The sequence below is a fragment of the Phoca vitulina genome, unplaced genomic scaffold (genome assembly GCF_004348235.1).
Source record: "Phoca vitulina isolate PV1807 unplaced genomic scaffold, GSC_HSeal_1.0 scaffold46, whole genome shotgun sequence".
In the NCBI taxonomy this organism is placed as follows: domain Eukaryota; kingdom Metazoa; phylum Chordata; class Mammalia; order Carnivora; family Phocidae; genus Phoca; species Phoca vitulina.
Window position 1 is genome coordinate 9,531,177 of NW_022589749.1, and position 18,627 is coordinate 9,549,803.

At 41.7% G+C, this 18,627-nt stretch overlaps 1 protein-coding gene across 11 annotated transcripts in view; it reads right to left on the reverse strand.

Moving 5' to 3' along the window:
* The window catches only part of CLIP1 (CAP-Gly domain containing linker protein 1), a 116,272-nt gene that overhangs the window by 13,546 nt on the left and 84,099 nt on the right, over window positions 1-18,627 (reverse strand). For all 11 annotated transcript variants that reach the window (XM_032431617.1, XM_032431623.1, XM_032431622.1 and 8 more), the window contains one exon: window positions 13,843-13,963. In XM_032431617.1, the coding sequence (XP_032287508.1) occupies window positions 13,843-13,963 (121 nt within the window). The remainder of the gene's footprint in view (window positions 1-13,842; window positions 13,964-18,627) is intronic.

Below are 18,627 nucleotides of genomic sequence, written 5' to 3' on the forward strand. Positions count from 1 at the left end.
TGACACATCATGGTTTCTAATGTTATTCAATAGGCTATACTCCATAACTATATTTCTTCTGATGTTCAAATTATCTCAGATTTGGCCAGTGGGAGCCCCTTCAACATGATTATGATGTGCTTTTTGACTAATCTCCAATATTCTTTTTTTTTTTTTTTGAAGATTTTATTTATTTATTTGACACAGAGAGAGACAGCAAGAGACGGAACACAAGCAGAGGGAGAGGGAGAAGCAGGCTTCCCGCGGAGCAGGGAGCCCGATGCGGGGCTTGATCCCAGGACCCTGGGATCATGACCTGAGCCGAAGGCAGATGCTTAACGACTGAGCCACCCAGGCGCCCCTTAATCTCCAATATTCTTTAAGCACTTCCTTGCTTCCTGGTATACAAGATATTCCAGGCTCATCTTGTACTCTCTCTGTCCCAGCCCTGGAATCAGCCATTTCTCTAAGAATCTTTTAAATGCAGAAGTACACTTAAAACCAAAATCTAGGTGCTAAGTGTATTCACTAATATTGGAGTGTTGTTGCTTCTAAGCCCTGTCAGTGGACTTGATCAAAATTTAAAACTGCTCGCCTTCGAAAGATACTCTTAAGAAAGTAAAAAGACAAGCCACAGACTCGGAAAACACTTGCAAAACACAACCTGATAAAGAACCTGTATCCTTGGGGCGCCTGGGTGGCTCAGTTGGTTAAGCGACTGCCTTCGGCTCAGGTCATGATCCTGGAGTCCCTGGATCGAGTCCCGCATCGGGCTCCCTGCTCGGCAGGGAGCCTGCTTCTCCCTCTGACCCTCCCCCCCTCATGTGCTCTCTCTCTCTCATTCTCTCTGTCTCAAATAAATAAATAAAAAATCTTTAAAAAAAAAAAAAAGAACCTGTATCCAGAACTTACTAACAACACTCACAACTCAATAATATGCATGCAACCAATTTAAAAATGGGAAAAGAGGGCCCCTGGGTGGCATAGTCAGTTGAGAGTCCGACTCTTGGTTTCTGCTCAGGTCATGATCTCAGGGTCCTGGGATGGAGCCCTGTGTCAGGGTCCATGCTCAGCATGGGAATCAGCTTGGGACTCTCTCTCCCTCTGCTCCCCCCTCCCAACTCTCTCTAGAATAAATAAATCTTTTTTTTAAAAATGGGCAAAAGATCTGAATAGACACTTGACCAAAGAAGAGAGATAAAAGGCCAATAAGCACATGAAAAGATGCTCAACATCATTAGTCAACAGGGAAATGCAAATCAGAACACTTGAGATACTTGTGTTACAATTTCTAGTTTCATTCCATTGTGGTCAGAAAACATACTTCACATGATTTCAATCCTTTTAAATTCAATGAGACTATTTTATGGTCTATTCTGGAGAATGTTCCATGTGCACCTGAGAAGAATGCATATTCTGCTCCTGTTGGGTGGAGTGCTCTACAGATGACTGTTAGGTCTAGCTGATTCATAGTGTTATTCAAGTCTGTATCTCCTGTTGAACTTCTCTCTAGTTGTTCTATTAGTGAAATACGGTATTGAAGTTTTAAGTCTCCAACTATTATTGTTGAATTGTCTATTTCTTCCTTTTTTTTTTTTTAGGGTTTTAAAGATTTTTATTTATTTACTTGAGAGAGCGAGAGTTCAAGCAGGGGGAGGGGCAGAGGGAGAGGGAGAAGCAGGCTCCCCGCTGAGGAGGGAGCCCGACTGGGGACTCGATCCGATGACCCGAGCTGAAGGCAGATGCCTAACTGACTGAGCCACCCAGGTGCCCTATTTTTTAAATTCTATCAATTTTTGCTTTGCATATTTGGGGGCTCCATTACTAGGTACATATATATTTATAATTGTTATATTTTCTTAATTTTTTATCACTATAAAATGTCTTTACCTGTCTCTAGTAACAATTTTTGTTTTAAAAGCCTATTTGGTCTGATATTAGTATAGCCACTCCAACTTGGCAGGGAATACCTTATTCCATCCTTTTACTTTGAACCCATTCGTGTCTCTGAATCTAAGCTGTGTCTCTTACAAACAGCATATAGTTAGATCATCATTAAAAAAAATCCGGGGCACCTGGGTGACTCAGTCCTTAAGCGTCTGCCTTCGGCTCAGGTCATGATCCCAGGGTCCTGGGATCGAGCCCCGCATCGGGCTCCCTGCTCCGCGGGAAGCCTGCTTCTCCCTCTCCCACTCCCCCTGCTTGTGTTCCCTCTCTCGCTGTGTCTCTGTCAAATAAATAAAATCTTAAAAAAAAAAAAACTGAACAGAAAGTATAGACATTTCTCATACACTCCCTGTCCCCACACATGCAGAGTCTCCTACACTATTAACATCCCACTAAACCTACACTGACACATCATTATCACCCAAAGTTCATAGTTTACTTTAGGTTCACTCTTGGTGGTGTACGTTCTAGGAGCTTTGATGAATGTACAAAGACATGTATCCACCATTGTACTATAACCAAAACAGTGTCACTGCCCTAAAAATCCTTGGCACTCTCCCTATTCATCGCTCCTTCCCTCTTTACCCCTCCCACAACCACTATCTTTTTCTCGTCTCCATAGTTTTGCCTTTTCCAGAATGTTGCATCTTTGGAACCATATGATAGGTAGCCTTTTCAAATTGGCTTCTTTCACTTAGTAATATGCATTTAATGTTCCTCCATGTGGTTTCATGGCATGATGGGCCATTTCTTTTTGGTGCTGAATAATATTCCATCATCTGGACGACCACAGTTTATTCCCTCACCAGTGAGGGACATCTTGGTTGTTTCCAAGTTTTTGGCAACTGTGAATAAATCTGCTATAAACACCCATGCACGGGCTTTTGTGTGGATTTAAGTTTTTAGTTCATTTGGGTAAATACCAAGGAGCACAACTGCTGGATCTTATGGTAAGAGTATGTTTAGTTTTGTTAGAAACTGCTGAATTGTGTCCCAAAGCAGCTGTACCACTCTGCATTGCCACCAGAAATGAATAAGAATTCCTATTCCTCCACAATTTCACCAGCATTTGTGTTGCCAAATGTTTTAGAGTTTGGCCATTCTGATAGTTGTATCATATTATCGCATTGTTAATTCACAATTCCCCAATGACTATCATGTTCAGCTACTTTTCATATGCTAATTGCCATCCACATACCTTCTTTGGTGAGGTGTCTATTCAGGACTTTTGTCTATTTTGTAATTGGGTTATTGATTTTCTTATTGTTGAGTTTTAAAAGTGCTTTGTATATTTCGAGTAACAGATGTATCCTTTGTATATTTCGTATATTTTGTATATTTCGTATATTTGTGTATTTCGAGTAATCAGATGTATCCTTTATAAACATTTTTTCCAAGTCTGTGGCTTGTCTTCTCATTCTCTTTTCACACTGTCTTTCACAGAGCAAAAGTTTTTAATTTTAATAAAGTTCAGCTTATCGATTCTTTTTTGTGGATCATGTCTTTGGTGGTCTTGTTCCTAAAAAGTCACCACTGTACTCTAGGTCATTTAGGTTTTCCCTGGTCTTATTTCCCAGGAGTTTTATAGTTGTGCATTTTACATGTAGGCTTATGATCCATTTCAATGCAGTTTTCATAAAGGATGTATATATTTGTGTCTAGATTCACTTTTTTGCATGTGGATGTCCACTTGTTACAGGACTATCTCTTGAAAAAAAACAACAATCTTTGCTCCATTGTATTGCCTTTCCTCCTTTATCAAAAATCGGTTGTCTATAGTTACGTAAGTCTATTTCTGAGCCCTCTGTTCCACTGCTCTATTATTTTCTCAATCCCACACTGTACTGATTACTGTATCTTTATACTAAGTCTTGAAGTCAAGTCGTGTCAATCCTTCAACTTTGTCGCTCTTCCTCAATATTCAGTTGTCTATTTGGGGTCTTTCACCTCTTCATATAAACTACAGAATCAGTTCTCAACAGCCACAAAGTAACTTGCTAGGATTTTGATTAAAATTTCATTAAATCTATAGATCATGTTGGGAAGAGCCAACATCTTTTTTTTTTTTTTTTAAGATTTTATTTATTTGACAGAGAGAGAGAGAGAGATTGCACAAGCAGGGGGAGGGGCAGAGGGGGAAGCAGACTCCTCACTGAGCAGGAAGCCCAATGCGGGGCTCGATCCCAGGACCCTGGGGGATCATGACCTGAGCCAAAGGCAGATGCTTAACCGACTGAGCCACCCAGGTGCCCCAAGAGCCAACATCTTGACAATATTGAGTCTTTCTATCCATGTACATGGGCTATCTCTCCATTTATTTAGTTCTTCTTTGATTTTGTTCATCACAGTTTTGTAGTTTTTCCTCAGAAGCTGTACACATTTTGTTAAATTTACCTAAGTATTTCATTTTGGGGGGTGTTTATATAAATAGTATTATGTTTCAATTTCAAATTCCACTTGTTCATTTCTGGTATATTAAACAGTGATTTGACTTTTGTGTATTAAACCTTGTATCCTGAAAATCTGTTGCAACCACTATATATATTTGTATTTTCAAATACACACACACATAGATATGATGGTTCTTTGTCAAGAATGCTGTTGATTGTGTGGCTATAGGGCGGGGGACTGTGACTGAGTGAGGCCAATACATACGAAGTAGCTCTTTACACAGTGCATGCACATGTCAACTTAGTCTCTAATTTTTATCCCTGGTTGCTTTCTTCCACTTTCTTTCCACTCTATCACCTCATGTATTGTTAGTCATACTCTCTCTGTAATTTGTCTATGCTTTTCTCCTTTTTCTTCCCTATTTTTTTTCTTGCAAATATTTTAAACTCACATTCACTAAATTCAAAATTAACATCACCAGTAAATGGGATAAAGCAACATCACATGCCTCTTGGAAGGATACATCAATTATCTTCCTGCTAAAAATGCATAACCATCATGATTAAACATCACACAAACCCAAAATGAAGGCTTTTATACAACATCATTGGCCTGTTCTTTAAAAAAAAAAAAAAAAGTCAAGTCATAAAAGACAAAGGCAGAAGCACTCCAGATAAAGAAATGAAAGAGACTTGAGTCAGTGAATGAAATGCATGATCCTGGATTGGATCCTGATCCAGATGGGGGGTGGGGACTATAAAGGACATTTACTGGGACAACTGCCTAAACAGGAATACGGTCTGTACATTAAATTATAGTGTTAAAAATTCCTGATTTTGGTAACTGCACTGTGGTTAGGTAAAAACAAGTCCTTACAGTATATGAGTATTCTGTGTTCTCTTTTTATAGCTTTTTGCAAAGTTTGAAATAATTTCCAAATAAAGTTAAAACACAAGTCTATTCTTATCTGTAGCTCCCTGAGCTGTTAGCTTAATTGTCTATTTACTTGCATTTAGTGCTCACACCAGTACTAGTCCTTTGGCCGTAATTTCTCTTTAGCTAAGTCTGAATTTTGATTCATGGCCAGATTTTATCAGCAAACAGCTTACTTTCCAGAAGGACTCACAGATCCTACAGCTTCTAAGTTCTTTCATGATGTTTTTTCAGATGTTTTTCGAAAACATCTGCCTATCTTCTTATCTGTGTAATAACTGCCAGGATAGAACACTCCTGATCATATTTTCTGTCCCTTAGAACTTTGGGAACAGTGTGGCACAGTTTTCTGGCATTGAATGTAGCCATCGTGGGTTGGTTGGGTTTTTTTGTTTGTTTTTTACCTTTTTATAAGGAATATGCCTCTGCCTGGGCAGAATTATCTCTGTATTTCTGAATTTCATTAATAACCAGTGTATGTTTTGGTGTCAATTGCTTTGGACCAATATCCTCCTCCTCCACCACCACCAACCACCCTGAGTTCCCTGATTGAGCTTCCATACAACCTACCATGTCCTTCCTGTATGCAGACTCAGTTCCTCACTTGGGGGAAATTTCCTTATTTTATCTCCTAACATTTTCTTCTGTTGCATATGTTGAATTCCTTACCTCAGAGATGCTAATTATACTCATTAGGATTATCTATGTCCTCCACAGCTACTATCTTTCCTCTGATGCTTCAATATCTTTGTTTCCCTCTTTATTATGACTAGCTCAAGCCTTTCCTTCAGATGTTTAGAAAAGTTCATTAGGCTCCTTTCTGTTTCTGATTTATTTAGCAGTCCTGACATGGTGCTGTTTTGGTCTTCACTCAGTTCCTTAACTCTTCACTTCTTCTGTTCCACTTGTGTCACTTTATCATCTCTTTGAACCCTTGTTTTATTTAAGTCACTGAGGTTTTTATATAACACAAAGCAATATTCCACTTTGGGTAATGCTTTCTCATGGCCTGAATCCCTCACCTCTCTTTGGATTCCTGGTTCCTTTTTTTTCTTCTTTTGGTACAAAAGGCATTCGAGGGTTCATCTTATTATGGGCAGCTCTACCTAGATCTTCTGTTTGTTCACATGTGATATAAATTCATTTTCCCTGATACCTATTCAACTTTATCTGAGACCTTTAATCTTCATCTCCAGGGTACCACGGGAAAACTGGGCACCGTTGCCTACACATCTCTGTAGCTGGAGGGCCGTAGGACAAGGCTGGAGGGGGTGATTTTAAGGGGATGTACACAATCTGTTGGAGGTCTCTTGTGTGGATTTTTCCTTTAGTGCCCCCTCTGAACAAAGGTAATCCTATTCCTGCAGGAATATGTCTTCAGGCTTTAGTCTCAGGCAGATACTACAAAATTGTCTTTTTCAACATCTATTCTCACCTCCTCTGCTGCCTTCCCTTCCCAGAGATGGGAATGCAGCCTCATTTATGGCTGGACATGGTTACATGACACTATTACAGAGACAGGAATTTTCCTCTCCAAATTAAAAGACAAAACCATGTAAAGAGAGTAAAGAGAAGGCCTTTCTGTCTTTCCCCACTTTGGCCCTCCCCCACTTCCTCCTGGAAAGTTCTGCAATGCCTGGAGGTGCAAGAGCCCTGGTGACCAAGGGGATGACTATACATGCTAAGGGTAGCAGCAGAGCAGAAAGAATGGGCAGGGTTCCCTGAGGACATTCTTGAGTAGAGGACTCACCTGGACTGCCCACCTGTGGACTTATTATCATTTGCTAGGAAGCCCTCCATCCTTTTACTTAAGCCACGCTTTGTTGACTAGCTATGGAAAATGACAACCAGTAGTTCTTCCTGCCGCTGGTAGAATCCTGAGATGGTCAAAGAGGGCTTCCAGCCTCAAAGATTCTTCTGTGACTTTTCTCCCAGGCTGACTATTCACCTCTTCAATTTAATTTTCCCTAAACTGGGTTTGGCAGAAGGATGGGGAGATGGGCGCCTGGGTGGCTCAGTTGGTTAAGCGACTGCCTTCGGCTCAGGTCATGATCCTGGAGTCCCTGGATAGAGTCCCGCATCGGGCTCCCTGCTCGGCAGGGAGTCTGCTTCTCCCTCTGACCCTCCCCCCCCTCTCATGTGCTCTCTCTCATTCTCTCTCTCTCAAATAAATAAATAAAATCTTTAAAAAAAAAAAAAAAAGGATGGGGAGAAGCAGAGGGATTTGGGGGCACCTGCGTGGCTCAGTCGGTTGAGCGTTGAACTCTTGATTTTGGCTTAGGTCATGATCTCAAGGTTGTGGGATCAAGCCCTGTGTCAGGCTCTGTGCTGGGCATGGGGCCTGCTTGGGATTCTCTCTCTCCCTCTGCCCCTCCACCCCTTCTCTCTCTCCTCTCTCTCCCTCCTTCTCTAAAAAAAAAAAAAAAAAAAAAAAAAAAAAAATTCTCAGGATTTTGCTACACATTTTCTTTTCTCTTACCACTGGGAACAGTGTTAACAGAGTCAAACCACAATCATGTTCCTTTTCTTGGTTGTCAATTTTAATGTTTACAGCATGAAGCCAATTGGCTTTATTGGATTTTCCTGGAGACATTTTTTTAATAATCAGAAGAGTGTGTTTACTTCATTAGGTATTGAGGGAGAAGAATTCTGTGATCAGTTTCACTCAGCCCTACTTGCCCAGAAGTCTCCGAGCCCAGATTAAAACTACAATGGCTAATGTACAGTGTTCTAAAAAATAAACTATGACAAGCTAAAAACAGTGTTGCCTTGAGGTGCCTGGTGGGCTCAGTTTGTAGAACATGCGACTCTTGATTTTGGGGTCATGACTTAGAGTCCCATGCTGGGCAGCAGAGTTTACTTAAAAATAGTGTTCCCTTTCTAAACATTCACATCTGCGAATCCAGGCTTATTCAACATTTGCAGGCAATTATTCACAAATCAATCTAGATGGTAACCCCAATTTTTTGTAGACTGCATTTGCTGTAACCTCTGTCATAAAGAAGTGTTGATAAAGTACAGTTATTGAGATCTAATCCCTGTCCAGTTTCTACAAACCAACTGTAACCTCATTTTGCAAATAACTGGGAAGGGGAATGGGGGGAGAAAAAAACACTGTTGCCAGAGTGACAGCTCAATGTATCTGCAATCCTTAAAAAGGGGAATACATGGGAGGTTTGGAAACTATGTATCAGACATTTCAAAAGTAACTATTTCAGGTGACTATTTCTGTAGAAGAACTCACATTATTATGATTATTTTTAGTATTCTCTAGGACAGGAAATAATGCTCTGTATCATTTCCATTAATCTTGAAACTACATGACCCTGCCTCATTTTGCACCGTATGCTTCCACTCTCCATGGAGGGCACATGCCCCGCTCATTTGGTGATCAGGCTTCTGGCAACCACAACTCTCTATGACAAAGCTATGACGCTGGAAGTAACTGAAATCATGTAAAAAAGTAGAAAGAGTAGTCAAGGTTTCTGCATCCTGAGGCCCTGGCTAAAAACGAGATACGCATCTAATCACTCGCTCATTCATTCGAACCTACATACCATGCACTGTGATTCCCACCATCTCACAGCCTGTGTGGGGAGAAGCAGAAGAAACAGCCACAACACAGTGCTGTGAGTGTGACAGAGGATCGTGGAGACTGCTACCTGAACACAGAGCAGGAGGCAGCTAGCCCTGAGGCTGGAGGTCTCGTTCCCCACGTGGGGATGGGCGGAGAAGAGCTGTCAGGGTGGACATGTGAACGGCAGCTGACCAGATGTGGCAGGAACACACGAGCCGACAGCGTGGACGGTGTCAGAAGAGGAAAGTCAAGAATGTAGGTGGTGGCGCCAAATGTTCACAGAGGATGGAAAGGAAGCCACGCACTTGTGCAGTCACTAGGTAAGCGATGACTCAAGCCAGAGTCATATCAGCGGTGCACTGGCGGTGGCGAAAAGCAGACTGCAAGTGACTGGGAAGAAAATGGGAGGTGAAATTAAAGGCAGAAAATAGTACTGCTTTTAAAAGTTTGGAAGTAAAGAAAAAAAGATTGGGCTATAAGTGTGAACATAATGGCAAGATTTAGAACCTCTTTTAAGGGGCGCCTGGGTGGCGCAGTCAATTGAGTGTCCAACTCTTGGTTTTAGCTCAGGTCAGATCAGGAGCTCAGGGTTGTGAGATGGAGCCCCGTGTGGGGCTCCACGCTCGGTGGGGAGTCTGCCTGAGATTCTCTCTCTCCCTTTTCCTCTGCCCCTCCCCCTGCCATGCTCATGCACCCTCTAAAATAAATAATCTTAAAAAAAAAAAAAGGACCGCTTTTAAGAGAATGAGAAGGATTTCCCAACCCACAGAAGAGCTGAAGTGGCAATCACACATTGCAGCCACCGGCAGGGATGCAGACAGACTTTGGGAGGGACAGTGACAGTCTGAATGGAGAAAGGAGACCGAAAACACCCAAAGCAGATGCATAAACAAAACGTGGTGCCTGCATTCAGCCCTGACTCCTGCTACCACACGATGAACCCTGGAAACAAGATGCTGAGTGAAAGAAGCCAGTCACAAGAGGTCATCACAAGTGATGGGAAGTGACCGCTTCAACAGGTAGGGGGTCTCCTTTTGGGGTGATGAGAACGTTCTGGAACTAGACAGAGGTGACGACCGCACTGCATGATGAATGTACCAAATGCCATTATACACTGTAAAATGGCTAAAACAGTAAAGTTCATTACATGTGTTTACACACACACACACACACACACCCTGAAGCAGCATGAAACCAGTCAGGCCATCAGGAAGGAAAGTGAAGGTGAAAGCCAACAGTCAATGGCGATTATATAATTATGACAATCTTCATAATCGTCAGTTATCAAGAAGAGGTAAGTTATGTTAACCATGAGGGTTGAACAATACGAAACTGCAAAACAAGCAATTTCATATGGTTCAATCTACTCTGTTCCTTTTTCAAAGACAGGGCAATCTGTGACAGTCTGTAAAGATTTCTGTCACTATTGATGCCAGACATACCAAGATCTCTCAATCCCAACCAATCCTGATTTGTGCTCCCCTCCCCCCCCAAAATAAGTACCCCACTTGGGAAAGGCAACTTCCACAACTTCCTTTGGAAAGGAGAATGTCTGATTGGGAGAGCAGACAAAAAAGAATGCACACACGTGGGGTTTGTTTCTGGTTTTGCCAGCCCTGTTCCAGAGAACTAGGAACAGAGGAGTCCTTCCAACTCCAAGATACAATACTTCACGGGGGTGCACGATGCCCACTAGTCAGTCAGGTCAAATGAGAATTCCTATTTAAAAGTGGAAACTAATATCACTCCCCAACTTTGACCAACCAGTCCTGCTCATTATCAGCCCTCCTAATCTCAGAATATCCTACATCTTTTTAAATTGATAAAGAGAGAGTAGGTTCTACAAAATCACTGTCTCAGGGAGGCGGGGATTCTTTTATTTCGATAAATGACCTCATAACCAATTGACAAACAGGAAATCAAATAGCCCTCATTGTGAAGGAAGTAATCCCAGTGAGATGCTGAAGATGCAGAACAGATTCTGGGGTGTCTTGGGCTTTCTAAGCAAAAAAAAAAAAAAAAAATTATATATATATGTATTTTTTTTGCTGCAGGAAAAAAAAAACAAGAGTACATTTCTATAGCATTTCTTGACCCCCACCTACCACATTCCTAGCTCACAAGTTTTTCTTTCTTTCTTTTTTATCCAAAACAATAATAATTATGAAGTAAGTAGAACTAAGTTTTAGTCTCAGTATAGGATAGGAGCAGGGGAGCAGGCCCCAAGTTAATCTGACATGAGTGCAGGTCCTGGCTTCACTGCCTAGATGTGTGTCCTTAGCAAACTGGTCCACTTTTGAGCCTCAGCTTGTCTACAAAATAACCTTCCTATCTCAGAGGTTAAGTTATCATGAGTGTGAAACAGACAAAGCCATCAGCTCGATAAATGTTTAGTGAATTACGATGCTACTAAATGAAGGAATCAGGATAGAACTCAGGTCCTAGGTCAGTATTTAACACATGCCCTGTCAGGCTCATCTGCACTGTCTTAAGTTTAGAATGTAATGTTCCTGTAGTAATACAATTAAAATTCTTTCTTTTTTCTAAAAGCAAGGTTTCTGCCAAACATGGTGGCTCTGTAGTATATTTCTAAACATAGCTGATCAATAACTTAACTCGACTACAGTAAGTAATAAAGTGAAATTTGTAATTTTACAAAAGTAAGCAGTACTCGGGGCGCCTGGGTGGCTCAGTCGTTAAGCGTCTGCCTTCAGCTCAAGGTCATGATCCCAGGGTCCTGGGATCCAGCCCCGCATCGGGCTCCCTGCTTTGGTGGGAAGCCTGCTTCTCCCTCTCCCACTCCCCCTGCTTGTGTTCCCTCTCTCGCTGTGTCTCTCTCTGTCAAATAAATAAATAAAATCTTAAAAAAAAAAGTAAGCAGTACTCTAGATTCCTGGAGATTACACAGTAAGAGTAACAGAGCCAGTGAATTAATCAGTCTTCTGTAGACTAAGGTGGCTTCTAAATTATTTTAGATGGGTGATTCTCTCCATTTTTTTAAAATAAAAAATAGACACTATAAATATATGTGTGTGTATCTGTATGTGTATGCATATATTTATATTTGTATTTATTTACTTCAAGGAAAGAATTACCCGTAATCCTCCTTGGTAATCAATATCATTGTTAACAAGCTCTACCATTGAAGCCTGTTATTTAGTTCATGCCCATTTATTTCTCTTCTGAGTAAAACACAGAACTACGAAGGGCCTAACAACCTGTTCTTTAAAGGGAAGTCACTTTTCTTAGCTGATCCTTGCACACGCTGTTCCGTAACACCCTTCGAAGTCACTGACTTTCAAATTTCTAGTGACAAAACCTTTTCAAAAGAAAGGCAATTCAAATGCCAACATGCAAAAGGAAAGAGCACGGGAGGCAGAGAGCCCTGCAAAGCTCTGCCCAAGGAAGCATGATGCCTCCTTCCACTGCTTTCCGGTTCTGAGTGACAGAAGCAAGAAATGTAATCAACAGTCTAGTTAAGGTCACAACATGAGAGGAAAGGGTGATCTCTCTGTGTTCCTCCCACATATGGAATCTGCTCTCTCTACCAGAGATGGTCCAGGAGGTCAAGGGAAACGCCCCTCTCAGAGATCCTTCTCTTGCAAGAACTTAGAGACACACCGAGAGAGCTACCCAATGTTTTAGATGCTCTAGTTTGTGCCAGGAAAAAAATGACCCCATCTGGTTTCAAAGGGCTTCTATTTTTCATGAACTCCAGTTTCTCATACACTGACTAAAGGAGAGGGCAGTAGCTCTATTTAAGTCAACTTTTCCTGACCCAAATCAGAAAATGGCAAACATTTCTTGACACTATTACCTGAATGAGGGTAAGTCAATTACTATCTTCATGTTCCTGTTCCCTCTTCTACAATTACTTTAGAAATAATGACAGGGCCATCTTCCAGAATTACTGTAAAGATTGAGATGACAGCTATCACTTATTTGTGCCTGTCACCTAGTAAGAGCCAGTGAATGGGAGCTAGTACCGCCAGAAGCATCATCGCCATCCTCGAGTCTGGACAGACGGGACATTTCTTTCGTGAGGAATATTGTGGAAAGCTATAATAAAGACTTTAAAGTCTGAAATCAACTCTCCAAAAAGTGCTTTCACCACAAACTGCACCATGTCAACGGGTACTCAATATAATTACCCCAAATTACTCCATCCTAAGTGAGAATTAATCTTTGCAAAGTGTGCTGGGGGGAAAAAATTCTCCTGAGGTATAAACTTTATTTACTGACCACACAGTAAAATTCCCTTAAGAATCTCATTTTACGATTCTGCTGAGGACAGATGTGACTAACAATTTAGCACTTGGATTCAACCACAAAAGAATAAAAAGCAGAATACGGCAGTCTTTAAAATCAGTTTTGTTTCAGTGCTTAATAAACGTATCACAAATCTTTGTGATTTAAATACGGAAGCCAACGGGTTATGGTGAGCTTCCTGCCCATTCCGGGGATAACACATACCACATATCAACGCACACAAGTGCTCACAAATACACAGTTCCATTAGGAAATGCTTTAAAAAAAATGCTTTAAAGAAAAGCAGAGTTCTATTTAAAAACAGCTGCCAACCCCCACACCAAATCCTTATCCTGGGAATGTGCTTCCTTCAAACCAATTCTGATGAAAGAGAAAAGGAACCTTAAGAGAAAAGTAATTTTGAAATCCAGGCAACAGTAGGGAGAAGATACTGTTCCTTTCCATTTAAGTGCATTGCTATGAGACTGTCTAATAAAGGTCTTATTTTCTACTTGCTCGCAAGTTCCCCGTGTTGTTACCGGTCTTTTTTGTTTTTTGGGTTTGTTTTTTTTTTTTTAAAGACTCTGTCAACTCCCACCCTGAGTCCTATAGCAGCACCCTTGAAGGCAAGGAGACACAGCACACGGCCAACTTGAAATCCCATTTGCAATGACCCAACCACATCGGGGCCTCCAAGTGCCCTGCCAACAGCAGCAGGTGGGGGCATGGCAGAGCTAGGCGGCCCCCCCGCCCCCCGGCCCACTGACCTTGTGATGACCCGTGACTTCGTCCCTGCTTCTCCCCAGCTCCTCAGCAAGTTTCACGTTCTCTTCTTGCAATGCCGAAAGCTGCTGGGACTTCTGAGCTGCTGCCTGCTTGAGGGTTTCTCTGCAAAGGACAGTGTGCACGGTTACCATAGAAACAAGACAGGCAAGGAAACTGTGGGAGACGACCGGCTTCACAGCAACTGAGGAAAATATATCTGGGTCACGTGCCTGATAGGATCTCTAACAGGGAGGCAGCAGCATCTACGTGCCGGAGAGGCTAAATGGCTTTAACCTCTCAGGAGGAGGACTGCCGCCCACAACTATTACATTTTTTTAAAAACCTAATAAACACTATATCCACCCTCGCTCCACCCACACTCACCCACTTCTATCTAAACACTCCCTGTACAAAAAGCAACGTTACTATTAAAATAAATCACAAACGAAATGGTCAGTCCTCTTGTCTTGAGGACTATTTCCGTCAGAAAATTATGCTAAAACCCACTATGTTGATAAAGTGATTTACTTTGCTGCCAAGGTACTCTGGTCTGACTGCACAGATCTGTAATCTGTTTTTTGTTTTTTTTTTTCCGGCAGAAATAAAAATCTAATGGTCCCACATTTGCCGGTATCTGTCGGAGTCAAGTGCTAGCGTGAATCTGAGTATATTTTTAGGACACCTCTCCAGGTGAAATGCCCAAAGGAAATGCGGTTTTCCAATTACGTAACAGGTGTTTCATTTTGATTGAATTCTTTCCACAATGTTAACTTGTAATTAAAAGAAGGAAATAAAAATACAGCCTGCTGACGTGTATCACGAATATCAGCATATAAAATGTGGACAGGGTAAGTATGGTTTTTAAACATCTTCCCAATATTAAAATTATCCAAAATATACATCTCAAATTATTATCCTTTACACATGGATATTGAAAATATTTTGTTTGATCACTGGATTTTAGTCTTCTGTCATAGAAGGTTTTGATGCCACTATAAATTTTAAGTTTGTGCTGGCTAAACTCCGCTTAGGGAGCTGTCATACACGGCGAATCCTGAATCAAGTCCTCTGGGTATGAATCCATCTGCTGATGTAGGAACACATCTATTTTTAACTTCAATTGTCTAATCGGTGGCAATGCCTGGCATCTTCCGTTTTTTTTAGTTTTAATTCTCCATCCACCTATAATATACATAGCGGGGTAAGGTTTAGGGGAATAAATCTACACAAAAATTCTCCTAGCACATTAAAATAGGCGTTTTACAGAGATGTCTATTTAGCAAGTAAGGAAAAACAGAGACGAGATTTTAGCCTCAGGTCATTCAAAAGCTAGGAGGGTTGGTTTTAATTATGCATGCATACACACACACACACACAAAAACAAAACAGCTAAAGTTCACCTTCTGGCCAAAGTCCATCAGTTCTTGACAAATCTGAAGATTTAACTTAGGACATCCTAAGTCAAACCTTTTACTCCTAGGTGTACCTCAGGAGCTATTTGGACTCATCATCTGGATGGCCTCTCAGTGGTAAGTTTGTGATCCTGTTCTCTGTCTCTTAAAGATTTTCATCTTTAATGACTTATTATTATCATCATCATCATTATTATTAAGTAGGTTCCACTCCCAGCATGGAGCCCAACTCAGGACCCTGAGATCTAGACCTGAGCTGAGATCAAAAGTCAGATGCTTAACCAACTGAGCCACCCAGGCGCCCCTTAAAGGGTTTTTTTTTTTTTTTTAAATCCTTGGTTTCTATTAAGAGCCCACAGTAAAGAAAATTAAAATAAGGAGTCAAAGAAATTTCAAAATGTTCTAAAGTACTGATCTATGAAAGCATTATTTGCTCAACATAAAATCTATAAAATGCTTTCATGTACATTTTCTCAATCAATCCTCAAAGCCCAGTGAGGCTAATATTATTTGTATTTTAAAGATGAAAAAACTGAAGCTCAGGGAAGCAAGAGATTTTCCCTAAATCATAAAGCCAGTAAATTGTAGAAGAGAACTGGAGTTAAAACTGGCGATGGACCTCAGCTGTGATTCAAATATAGAAACACCTTTCCATTTTTCTTTAGAGTGTAGTGGGTACAGGCATTTCATACAGGAAGAAGGCTCTCATAGCCCAATTTCCGGAAATACTCCAGGGAATAATTCTGAAAATACCTACAAGTATTTCTAACAATTTTTAAAGCTACTTTTCTTTCTACATGACAGAAGACTATCCCAGTGTTAAAACTGAGAGGCAAATACATATTTTTCACATTGACCTGCAAACATTCTACTTACAAGTCTATTATAAATCAATTAATTGCCACGCTAAATCTATTCTAGATTTATTACTGTGCCAGGTGAGTAATTAAAGACAATAATTACATCATTTTCCCTAAGATTCAAAATTATACGTCAGAGAGAAAACATCTTCACCTGAAAATAGGAGCTGGCTAACCAAAACCAAGAGTTTTCTTAAAACCAGTCTAATAAATAGCACAGAAGGGACACTTAGCTACAAGTGCTGGGTGGTCAGTGCCGAGGGCAATATTACATAGGAGGCAGTTCCAGTTATAACCCCAGTGTCTACACTGGGGCCCATTTTCCTCCACAAATCCAAGTCCTGTCAGGTGAGGGGAGACACCAGGAAAGTTCTAAAGGACCTAAAGCGCCCCAGATACATGGTGAACCACAGGGAAATAATCAGCTGCTCGTTCTCTAGCTTTGAGTACTGAGGAACGAAGGAGCAGTAAAATGACTGCCTTTTCTTCTTTTTTTCTTTTTTTTTGAGAAGCACCGTTCCCATTACATAGTACATTTATTTTAGATGGTCCTTGAAATGTGGCCAAGCCTACAGCAGGGAACAGTGAGTCACTGGGGGCAGGGGCTCTTCCAACCTACTCCCTCTACCAGCTTCTGAAGCCTGTGACTGGAGTCTCCCACTGCCCCTCCCTCCTGCTAAGGAACCCCGGCCACGGTGAACCAGGTCACCGACAGAAGACGTGATTCCCTCAGACCTGGTTGGCCAGAGAAAAGGTGGAGAGACAGAAGCAGCGCAGGCTGTCTGCCCAGTGGTCCTGGTTCCTCCTCACCCAAACTACTCCCCCTCAGGGTCAGAGATCTGGGGACAATGGCTTCAGGGAGGAGGACGGGCAAGGTTAGAGGGGCAGCAGCAGGGGCCACAGTCCTTTGCTCATGATCCTTTGTGCCCACAGCCAGGAGGCTAAGCTTTTATTATTCAATGGAATCATTCAAAGAAAGGCAGAAAATTTATCTCCTAACAGAGGTAAAACCACCCCACATTAACTGGGGATGGGTGACATGACACAGTGATTTAGTGAGGACGTTTAACGCTCAAATACTAGACCGATGCAATGGCCATTGTGAGAGACTCCTAAATAGTACTGCAGGAAAGAGGGGTTTTATCGAAGTCCCAAGAGCTCTCTTGGCTAGGTCCACGCTGGCCCTGCCCCTCCATTACCTAGTATGGCCCAGAGAGCTCAGAGGTGGGATTATGGCAGTGGGAGGTTGGTTAGGGAATCTTCTGCTGCTCAGATCCTCCCTCACCAGCTGCCTGTGTGACACAAATGAACTAAAGTCAACAGTGTTCGAACACTCCAGGTCAGCCTAACTACTTGTGTGTCACAGGGCAAAGTCCCGCACCAGACCCGCGGCCACCCTCTCAGAGCCGATGCTGGCTTCGGGTCCCGTCACAGTCTGGGTGATGCGGCTTCGGAAGGCCACGAAACACAAGCTCTTCCTGATGGCCATAAGCACAAGTGTGAGCTCAGAAATCTGTGTATGGGAAGGGAACTGGTAGGAACTAGGAACTGTCTATGCATCGTCTGAAGAAGTATCATTAAAACTAAGACTGAGGTCTGGAAGTGCCAGATCACTATACTGTGCGCCTGAAACTAACGTTACACTGTATGTTAACTGGAGTTTCAATAAAAATGAAAAACAAAAAAACAGAGACTGAGGAAGGGATTGATCGTGTGCCCTGAGTCATTCAGAGGAGATTCTTTCTCGGGCGATTTTACGAACTCTCAGAAGAACCTGACATGTCCTAGGTTTAGTCTGAGCTTGATCAACAAATCGCCTTGAGGATGGAGACTTGGAACTGGTGCTTCTGTCTGACTGAATCTCATGCCTCTATTTGATCAGAACTGGAAGTAAATAATATAAGCCCTGGAAGGGCAGGGGCCATATAAATCCACCTTTGTAGCCTTCCCAGCATGGAAGACACACTCAAACGTTCACCACATTAACTGGCTTTAAATTTTTAGGTTTACACAGTTGATATGGTGTAGCTCTCAGAAAGAAAATCTACACCAAAACTATCATTTCAAATGCCCGATAAACACCAATGATTATGATGATCGGACTTGAAAGGCAAGGATTTGAAGGTGGGTGTTGGCAAAGGAAACACAGCCGGCCTGTCTGCCTGAAATTGAGGTAGCACGCTGATGGATAAACGCTGATTAGAAAGATTCTTCCAGAATTCTCTCATCTGATTTCCATGCCAGAAGGTTTGATTACTCTTAAAATCAAGATTATTGATAATCTTGAAAGTGACATGCTTTTTTCTCCCTACAGAAAGGGTTTTGAGAGATTTATTAAGGGTCTGACGCTTCAGACCCTTTAAAGCACACTATTTTAAAAAAACCTCTGATTCCTCTTGTATTTTCCTCATAAAGTCATATTTGAATCCCAAATGCCCTAACTTATCAGCCAGCACACATTCACTTTGATCCTTTAACCCGGCTATCATTGTGACTTAGCTACCTTCCAGCTAAG